The sequence below is a fragment of the Sinocyclocheilus rhinocerous genome, unplaced genomic scaffold (genome assembly GCF_001515625.1).
Source record: "Sinocyclocheilus rhinocerous isolate Xijiao unplaced genomic scaffold, SAMN03320098_v1.1 scaffold574, whole genome shotgun sequence".
Lineage (NCBI taxonomy): Eukaryota > Metazoa > Chordata > Actinopteri > Cypriniformes > Cyprinidae > Sinocyclocheilus > Sinocyclocheilus rhinocerous.
The window spans coordinates 1065365-1076590 of NW_015659919.1; the positions used below are offsets into that span (position 1 = coordinate 1065365).

Here is an 11226-nt window from a genome sequence, read left to right on the forward strand (position 1 = left end):
TAATGATGATGATAATAATAATAATAATAATTATTATTATTATTATTATTATTATTTAGTTTATTATCATTATAGATATAACTAAAATATTTAAAATAACTATTATTATATATTATTGTTATTCTTATAATTGTTATTAATGTTATAAACATAAATATTTTGTTATTATTAATAGTTTATTCGGTTTACTTATTAATATTTATTATCATCAATATAATAAACTAATAATAATAATAACTACTATTATTATTATTAGTTTATTGTCATTATTGATATAAATAAAATATTTAAAGTAACTATTCTTTTATATTGTTATTTTTATAATTCCATTATTAATGCTATATTAATTAACATAAATATGTTATTATTATTATTAATTGATTAGTCTTAGTTATTAATATTTATTATCATTAAAGTGATATTTAATATAATTTTTTAATTATTATTGTTGTTATTATTATTATTATTATTAAAATATCAAAAATAATATTTTGATATGATCCTTGTGTAACATGCAAAGTGTGCAGTATTGTCTGAAGCTGTCCGAATGCACTCATTTTCACTCACTTTCCTCATGAGAACGGTGTGACATTCACTATGAATAGTGAGTGAGTCAGCGGTTTTGCACAATACATGCATGAATGTGTAGAATGCCTGTTGCGTTGTTCGTCATGCTCTTGTGAGTTCAGCACCGAGGCGAGATGTCATGATAGACGTGAGCACAGTCCCAATCTCCAATTTCACCTCCTCTCCTTCCACACTGACAGCTACACTCAGTTGTCATATGAAAATGTCTCTTGGCATCATTCTGACGTATAAATCATTACTATAGCAACCGATGGAAATCCACCAGATATTGACTATGTATGCGTGTCTCAAAACGGGACCCACAGTTCTGTCTCTCTAGAAGGGTTTGTAAGAACAAGGCACAGGTCAGACCTGCAGGGTAGAAATGAGAGCCGACTGGCGTCGGTCAGACAAAGAAAGTGAGTAGCAATAACTCAGTAGCTGTCTCGCATGTCTTTGTTTCTCAGGGCAGATAAAGCTCGCTGCTCCTTTGTAGCCCCTGCCGGTGTGGGCCCTCTGTGCTCTGGGGCACTTTGTAGAGGTGTCAGATGAATCACTGGAGGGCTCTTTTGAAATCTATGCAGGACATGGGCAATCCAGTGACGCGAAACCTGGTGAGAGTGTGAACTGCTGAGCATTCTTTCACTTTCTTCTCACAACTGACGGACTGCAGCTGTTCGGCTTGGTGGTGTTGTGCTCTCTGCGGGAGTGAAGTCTTAACATTTAAACCGCACTGGGACTGTCACTCTGACAACCACATGCTGTACCGTCCATGATGTTCAGCATCTAATAAAGGTAGTCTCTGTTTGACTGCAAGGATGAACAGGCTTTTAGTTTGATCATGTACCCGTGTAAGTTTTCTTGTGGGTCATATGTTACATTACGGATCATTTTACAGTGCAGTTTACATCATTTCTGAGTAATACTAATGAAACTAGTTTGCTGATTGGTTTGTAGTTATGCTTCTGAGTGGCCTGCAATTACTGCAGTTATTGTTATTGCTATAATTTGTCTCTTATTAAAAAGTACCGTGACTGTCTCATGGTGCATTGATAGTATCTGATGTCGATACCATGCTATTTTGATACTGTTGTACTATAATGCTAAATTATTATAATATACATCAATTATTCAATATTCATAATATTAATTCATATAATATTCAATATGTATCTTATTGTTTACAAGGTATCCCATGGTACTTCAAAGAATACCATGGCAAAAACCATGGTATTGCCATGGTGCTCAAAACATGACACTTTGCTACATGTCTCAAAACATGGTATTGCAATTGTATATGACCTTAAATATGGGAATACCGTGGTACATTTCATAATACATGGTATTACAATTGTATGTGTCCTAAAACATGGCAATACCATGGTACATGTCATAAAACATGGTATTACAATGGTATATTTCCAAAAACATGATATAGTCATTGTATGTGTTCGTACTTGTCCTAAAACATGGTATTGCAATTGTACATAACCTAAAACATGACAATAACATGGTATAAGAATTGTATACAATGGTAATACCATGTTTTGTATATTAATTATATTAATGTGCAGTATGGTAATGAGAGTATAATATAGTTGTATAGTTCCTCAGCTTTATTTTTTCTCACAGTGGAGGCTGAATGTTTTGGGAAACTGGTGGTGGACAAGGCCACAGGCCAGAGTGATTGATTAATTCAGTGGGTTTTACAGAAGAGATTGAATGGAAGAGCAGGCGATGCTGTGTGTGTCCCTGCCCCCATCAGAGAGACAGAGACATCTCTAGGCCTGCCTGTTTAAATGACCGCACTATTAAGCCCTCTGAAGAAATCAAACCCTGTCTGTCAGTCTGTTTTCTTCTCGGTTCCTTTCAACAGCATTAATGAGTAGGTTTAAGAAACCATGTCTATTAAAAATGCTAATTTGTTTCACTTCTAATTCGTCTTTTGTTTTGTGGAACTTTGTCATATGATGCGATTTCAATTTTTCCTTTCTCTTTGGAGTGTTCCAAGCTCTTGGTGCATAAAGAAGATCTGTAAAGTTGCAAAGACTAAAGTCTCAAATCCAAAGAGATATTCTTTATAAAAGTTAAGAGTCAGCCACGCCTACCTAAAACGGCTCGTTCGAACACGCCCCCACATATCTACGTCGCTATGTGGGAAGATTTGCATAACGCCGGCCAAATGTTCACGCAAAGAAAGAAGGCGTAACTTTTATTCTCGCTGTAGTTTTGTTGTTTCCGCCGCCATGTCGTGAAGACGCTGTGTGCTTCGTTGTGAAAGCGAAACTACTTTGTTTGGTCTTCCAAAAGAGGACGATATCTGCTTCGTCATGCCTGGAGCTGATCCGTGCTGGTTGCTGAGGAAATACTACAACTTTGCGCTGTCGATCGCCGGATCGGCTTTCACCGTGGACGAAGCGGAGTCCAGCCCGGAGTCGTCACATGTCCTTCCCGGACGCTCCTTCGTCGAAAATCGCCGGCTGCGCCGTTCTCAAGCCCACCCGCCTCTGCTCACTCTAACCCTCCCGCCGTTCCTCACGCTAGCCCCCGGCCTCTGCTCACTGTTGGCCGCGGTGTCTGACGCTGTTTCGTTGTGAAAGCAAAACTACTTTGTTTGGCCTTCCAAAAATGGACATGACTAGAAATCAGTGGTTAAGTTATATTTACAACACGTATATTTACAACCTCGTTTATAATGGGTTTTCGTGTTTTTGAATCATCGCTCCGGCCTGACAGGGCATCATCACAGTATGGCAAGGGGCGTAACATTTCTGTCTCACGCTTGAGGTATTCGGCCAATCACAACGCACTGGATAGCTGGCCAATCACAGCACACCTCGCTTTTTCAGACCGATGAGCTTTGTAAAAATCGACGCGTTTCAGAAAGGCGGGGCATAGAGGAGAAACAATAATGTACAGTATGTGGAAAATAATGTGTTTTTTTTTTTTACCTTAAACCGCATAAACACATTTCATTACACCAAATACACAAAATACTGTTCTTTTTAGCAACATCATATGACCCCTTTAATAGACTTGGTTTGGTGAAAGCACCTTACATGGTTGTTGCTTGTGTCCCACTGCTTTGTGGTTGTATCCACATATCCAGCATTTCATGGTCTACTGTTATGTCAACATGCAGTGGAATAAAACCTCTTGAATGTTGTAATAGCTTTGTGCATGAATTTTATTCTCTTGTAGTGCAGCTAAACCTGTGAAACCTAGAAAAAATAAGTAGAATGCTTACATATTAAAAGAAAAAAATTAAATGGAGAGATCCTCAGTCTTGAAGCACTTTCATGACCATACACGTGTTTAAGTAAATGCTCTACACACAGCCACATTAAAGCCAAAAGCATGAAAAATGTTGTTCACCTTGATAAAAATAAAACAAAAGTTTCATTAAATGTTTGAGCTAATGTTTATGCACTATGCAAATGAGTGATAGACCGAAATGTTCAAAACAGTAATTTTCAGTTTCAGCTTAAATAGTTTTGGAGGGCCGGTTAATTAATTTAATACATTTTTGTGGATACAACATGGATAAACTACCACAGGTAAACATGTCAGCTGTGTGAATGCTAGTTCTGGATTAGCAATAATGATTTTTCATGTTTAATCAATAGTAATATGGCTTCTTGAATGTCAAAATCAACCTTTGTTGATGCATGAACTTCACTATACATTACTTGTAGCGCTCCTGCCATTCAATAATAACAATAAGCCTTGTGCTTTGTTACTTTTAATATGAAACAAAGTCCCAGCAAAGTTCAAATGCAGTTAATTTATCATGAAATGCAAACAATACATGTGGTTTTGGCTCTCTTTAATGTGGCTGTAGGCTGTAACCACCTCAGTTCAAGCGGCATGTGAACCGATCATCTCTTCCTCTTTACTAATTACAGTAAGAATTAAACATGAATAAACATGTTTGAAAGAAACCGTTTACCAATACGTATCATTTCTCATTTAATAGATCAGATACTGCCAGTGAGCAGTAAAGGGTATTTTGTGCTCCTGTGTAAAATAAATAAATAGTTGCCATTTAAATAAAATTTAAAATTAACTCCTCTTTCTCTTAATTTATGTTTACAGTATATCAAATCATATAATACAACTATGTGCAGCTATTCTGTCCATTTGAAGGACAGCTGAGAGCTTTACATAAATCCTGGTACTGAGATTTATTGACTTCTGTCAGCTTGAAATCATGCCATCTGCAATGGGGAAACTTCTTACGAGGAATGAGACATTTCCAAGAGAACCACCCTCGAAAGATGCAACTTCTGATGGAGCAGATGCCATAGCAACAGGGCCTGGGTAGTGTCTGTGGAGATTATTATGGGATGAGTCATGGCAGAGTGACATGGCAGCTTGTTTGAATGGGTTGAATGAATGCTTGTTTCACAGGCTGTGTGTGTTCTTGTTTTCTCTCCAAGAATCATCCCCATGCATTATGGAATGGGGGATTAAATATGTAACAGGGTTTATCCACAAGGACCAAAGATGATCCGCAGTTTCCCGAGTGACACGAGTGCTAAATAATTTACACAGGGATTTAACGGATGTCACTTTCTCTTTATCGGCTCACCTAACCTTTTCTTGGAGAGGATTTTCTGTTTTATTGTATTGTACATTTTATGAGACTTAAGACAGTTATTCATCTTTAAAATGTAATTCTAATAATAACAATTTTAAAAGTATTATTATTATTAATAATAATTATTATAATTGATGAAATATTGCAAGCCAGATACTTAAAGAAAACTGAGCTGGAATTAACTTCTGTTAGTTTGACTAAAACTATAAAGAAAAAGCCTATCTTTATAGTGCAAAATGACTTTATTTGTTAATGTGCTTTAGAAAGAGACATTTGCTCATTTGCTCTGCTGCTCTTTATTGTTGTTTGAAATGGGCTAAAAGAAAATAGTCAATTTAATTTCAGCCAATAGAAAAGAACATTTCCCTTGCTCTTTTGAAATAAAGAGTTCAGTGTTCTGAATTGATTCACAATACAAAGCTGCAGTCAGCAATCCACCAAGACTATTTATATAAACTAAACAGCAAAAATTAGTCATTTGTCAACATGTCAATTTGTCATCATGACATACAACCATGAACACATTAATATATGACAACCTGTGTTTGCATATCCCATGACTGCTCAGTACTCAGCAACTTGGCACACTCTGTGATTATATAGAACAACACTGTTGATTTTGAAGAAACTTGTAACCTTGACAAAGCAAACTTTAGTTGTAGCTTGTAGATTTTGGCAAATCATTTTAATCTTAAAAGCACATTGAGCTGAATAGGTGCTATATATTCTGTCTGATGGCAGTTGATCTCAGTAGCTTTAGTTTATAAGCAAAGTTCAGACATGAATAAAGAAGTGTTTAAAAGACACACAAGTGTGTAGATCTTACTGCAGTAATTAAAATGCCCCAGTATCAGATGTCACAAAGGAGGAATGTTCTTGTTCAGAGTGAATCTCTCACAGTGACACAGCATCAGTCAAAGCCTTGCATTCCTGAAATACATTTTCAAGGTTTTCCAGAATAATTCCTTAGTGTCAGCTCTTACACATTAGCAGCAAATTATCTAGTGACAGAAAGAGCTCTCTGTTCTGACCTCAAGGTCAAACATGCTTTTGAACCAAATATTTGAGGTTCACTCAGTTGTTGTTGTTACAGATAACAAGGAGGTGGATAGTAAGAAAGATACCCATAGAGCATATAGATCAAATCAACAGCAGCACTCTGGTATTTAATCGAACTCTGTACTACCGATACTTTGTAATACTGGAATTGTGATGGTCTAGCTTTGACTTATTACCAAAGTACTGGTATTTTTGACATCCCTGCTTATACTATCCATTTATTTGATAAAAGAGACGTGTTTAATAAATTAGTATGCATAGTATAACCCTAGCTCTCTCCCTTTATCTCCCTCTACAGGCTTGGATGAGAGCCAGGCAGCAGTGAGCGGCCACATCCTCCATCAGCGCAGCCATGCCGCCCCCAGCAGACATTGTGAAGGTGGCCATCGAGTGGCCGGGGGCCTTTCCCAAACTTATGGAGATTGACCAGGTCAGTGCCTATGGCTGATTTTATCTTCTGTATATGCATTTAGATTCATGTATATGTATCTTACAATAGTGCATATTTGCTTTTTAATGTTGTTTAAAACCCTTTCTTGACATAAAAGGACATTTCTTGAGCACAGCTGTTGATATCTAAAAAAACACAACACCAAAAAAGACCCCTCAGTCCTTTAATAACTAGTGCTTCACAGAAGAATAAGTAATGTGGGTTTGGAAAAACATGGTGAATAAATAATGACTTGATTTTCCTCTTTGGCTGAACTATTCCTTGCATAAACCTTGCATAAATCACCCTGAAGTTCTTTATTCATCATTTGTCCTTATTCTGAAATGATTTATTCGTTCTTTGTTGCTATTTACTTGACAACCAAACGTTTGATCAAAAGTTGTACAAACTAATGTCAATGCAGCAGTACTATTGGGTATGAAGAGTGTTTATTAGTGGTAAAGAAATAAGATATATGAGTTCCAAGACTAGAAGTTTTGTTTTGTTTTCCACAGAAAAAGCCTCTCTCAGCCATCATTAAAGAAGTCTGTGAGGGGTAAGTAACAAACATTTACATTCACAATTTTTTTATATATGCATTCACACCTGCAAACTCATCACCTTTCAGTGAAATTTGCCATTCTGACATTAAATTGGTGGGGAGGTGAGGGGGGTTATATGAATGTATTTATGTATGTATATAATGAATTGGTGGGGAGGTGAGGGGGGTTATATGAATGTATTTATGTATGTATATAATGAATTGGTGGGGAGGTGAGGGGGGTTATATGAATGTATTTATGTATGTATATAATGAATTGGTGGGGAGGTGAGGGGGGTTATATGAATGTATTTATGTATGTATATAATGAATTGGTGGGGAGGTGAGGGGGGTTATATGAATGTATGTATGTATGTATGTATATATATAATGAATGTATATTTGATGGAAATTTCTTCTTATTAAAGTTACAAAAGTGATTTAGTCAAGAGCAGTGAGAGATTTTCTCTTTTGTTGTATGGCTTGTTTGAATGGGTTGAATGAATGCTTGTTTCACAGGCTGTGTGTGTTCTTGTTTTCTCTCCAAGAATCATCCCCATGCATTATGGAATGGGGGATTAAATATGTAACAGGGTTTATCCACAAGGACCAAAGATGATCCGCAGTTTCCCGAGTGACACGAGTGCTAAATAATTTACACAGGGATTTAACGGATGTCACTTTCTCTTTATCGGCTCACCTAACCTTTTCTTGGAGAGGATTTTCTGTTTTATTGTATTGTACATTTTATGAGACTTAAGACAGTTATTCATCTTTAAAATGTAATTCTAATAATAACAATTTTAAAAGTATTATTATTATTAATAATAATTATTATAATTGATGAAATATTGCAAGCCAGATACTTAAAGAAAACTGAGCTGGAATTAACTTCTGTTAGTTTGACTAAAACTATAAAGAAAAAGCCTATCTTTATAGTGCAAAATGACTTTATTTGTTAATGTGCTTTAGAAAGAGACATTTGCTCATTTGCTCTGCTGCTCTTTATTGTTGTTTGAAATGGGCTAAAAGAAAATAGTCAATTTAATTTCAGCCAATAGAAAAGAACATTTCCCTTGCTCTTTTGAAATAAAGAGTTCAGTGTTCTGAATTGATTCACAATACAAAGCTGCAGTCAGCAATCCACCAAGACTATTTATATAAACTAAACAGCAAAAATTAGTCATTTGTCAACATGTCAATTTGTCATCATGACATACAACCATGAACACATTAATATATGACAACCTGTGTTTGCATATCCCATGACTGCTCAGTACTCAGCAACTTGGCACACTCTGTGATTATATAGAACAACACTGTTGATTTTGAAGAAACTTGTAACCTTGACAAAGCAAACTTTAGTTGTAGCTTGTAGATTTTGGCAAATCATTTTAATCTTAAAAGCACATTGAGCTGAATAGGTGCTATATATTCTGTCTGATGGCAGTTGATCGCAGTAGCTTTAGTTTATAAGCAAAGTTCAGACATGAATAAAGAAGTGTTTAAAAGACACACAAGTGTGTAGATCTTACTGCAGTAATTAAAATGCCCCAGTATCAGATGTCACAAAGGAGGAATGTTCTTGTTCAGAGTGAATCTCTCACAGTGACACAGCATCAGTCAAAGCCTTGCATTCCTGAAATACATTTTCAAGGTTTTCCAGAATAATTCCTTAGTGTCAGCTCTTACACATTAGCAGCAAATTATCTAGTGACAGAAAGAGCTCTCTGTTCTGACCTCAAGGTCAAACATGCTTTTGAACCAAATATTTGAGGTTCACTCAGTTGTTGTTGTTACAGATAACAAGGAGGTGGATAGTAAGAAAGATACCCATAGAGCATATAGATCAAATCAACAGCAGCACTCTGGTATTTAATCGAACTCTGTACTACCGATACTTTGTAATACTGGAATTGTGATGGTCTAGCTTTGACTTATTACCAAAGTACTGGTATTTTTGACATCCCTGCTTATACTATCCATTTATTTGATAAAAGAGACGTGTTTAATAAATTAGTATGCATAGTATAACCCTAGCTCTCTCCCTTTATCTCCCTCTACAGGCTTGGATGAGAGCCAGGCAGCAGTGAGCGGCCACATCCTCCATCAGCGCAGCCATGCCGCCCCCAGCAGACATTGTGAAGGTGGCCATCGAGTGGCCGGGGGCCTTTCCCAAACTTATGGAGATTGACCAGGTCAGTGCCTATGGCTGATTTTATCTTCTGTATATGCATTTAGATTCATGTATATGTATCTTACAATAGTGCATATTTGCTTTTTAATGTTGTTTAAAACCCTTTCTTGACATAAAAGGACATTTCTTGAGCACAGCTGTTGATATCTAAAAAAACACAACACCAAAAAAGACCCCTCAGTCCTTTAATAACTAGTGCTTCACAGAAGAATAAGTAATGTGGGTTTGGAAAAACATGGTGAATAAATAATGACTTGATTTTCCTCTTTGGCTGAACTATTCCTTTAAAATTTGAGAGAGAAGGCCCTGCAGTGAGTGTCTGACTGATGAAGACGATGCGCAATTAAAACTAAGACAAACCTTGCATAAATCACCCTGAAGTTCTTTATTCATCATTTGTCCTTATTCTGAAATGATTTATTCGTTCTTTGTTGCTATTTACTTGACAACCAAACGTTTGATCAAAAGTTGTACAAACTAATGTCAATGCAGCAGTACTATTGGGTATGAAGAGTGTTTATTAGTGGTAAAGAAATAAGATATATGAGTTCCAAGACTAGAAGTTTTGTTTTGTTTTCCACAGAAAAAGCCTCTCTCAGCCATCATTAAAGAAGTCTGTGAGGGGTAAGTAACAAACATTTACATTCACAATTTTTTTATATATGCATTCACACCTGCAAACTCATCACCTTTCAGTGAAATTTGCCATTCTGACATTAAATTGGTGGGGAGGTGAGGGGGGTTATATGAATGTATTTATGTATGTATATAATGAATTGGTGGGGAGGTGAGGGGGGTTATATGAATGTATGTATGTATGTATGTATATATATAATGAATGTATATTTGATGGAAATTTCTTCTTATTAAAGTTACAAAAGTGATTTAGTCAAGAGCAGTGAGAGATTTTCTCTTTTGTTGTATGATTAAAATGAATTACAGACAGCTGGAATATTAGACTGCTGTCACTTTAAGAGCTGCCCTGATCCAATATACTGCCACATGTGCTTTCTTTTATGAGGATACTTGCAAAGACGGGCATTTTGACACATACAAGTGTGTTTTTAATCGTTCAAGGCCTATAAAGCGGCAAAAATAACTCTGTTCAATAATCCCGCACTCTGAGCACTGTCTTCACATGCGCCTCTGATTGCTTTCTCTGATCTTTCACTGCTGATTGCGTTTCAATGCCTTAAAATCACTTGTTTTTAAACCGCAATGCTTAAAAACACATGCAAGCGATAGGTTTTTGTGACCATGTACCACAGCAACGTCACGCTGAGTGTGTTACTGCGATAGAGACAATAGAGCTCCAGATGTCACGTGACCCATTCTGTTTACACCACCATGCTGGCAGGCAGGGACAGCCGGGAGCGAATATGAAATGAATGGCACCAGCATGAGTTTCAAGGCAACAGAGTTCACTGCTTACTTTAATTCAAAAGACATAGACCTGTACATAGCAAAACTTAATAGATTAAGCATAACAGATCCCTATAAATGCCCCCATGGTGCTTTTAACGTGTAGCCTATCAATAAAGGAACGGATAGATTTCCTGACCTGCAGTATCCTGATATCTACAACTACCTCATCAACTTTCCCTCCTAACGTTACTCCGGAGACTCTTTAAAAGCCTACAAAAGCCTGGAGGGGTACAAATGGAGGCAATCTAATTTTTTGATGAATATTCAACCTGCTATGTCGTCACTGGAAGGGTAAGTCAAATGTGTTGTTAGCTAACGTAATCGACCCTAGCTGTCCTTGTAGGTAGCCAGCATAGCTATATCACTGTGAGTACAGTAGACATCATAAATGTCATGAAATCTTACCC

General features: G+C 36.6%; 1 protein-coding gene across 6 annotated transcripts in view; it reads left to right on the forward strand.

The window, feature by feature from the left end:
• The window catches only part of LOC107724338 (engulfment and cell motility 1 (ced-12 homolog, C. elegans)), a 115953-nt gene that overhangs the window by 43511 nt on the left and 61216 nt on the right, over positions 1-11226 (forward strand). For 4 of the 6 annotated variants that reach the window (XM_016533223.1, XM_016533227.1, XM_016533226.1 and 1 more), the window contains exons 1-2: positions 9257-9395; positions 9978-10018. In XM_016533223.1, the coding sequence (XP_016388709.1) occupies positions 9318-9395; positions 9978-10018 (119 nt within the window). In that variant the 5' untranslated portion in view covers positions 9257-9317. Of the gene's footprint in view, positions 1-6524; positions 6657-7171; positions 7213-9256; positions 9396-9977; positions 10019-11226 lie in introns of those variants that run through there. The other 2 variants (XM_016533224.1, XM_016533225.1) reach the window with 1 other exon arrangement.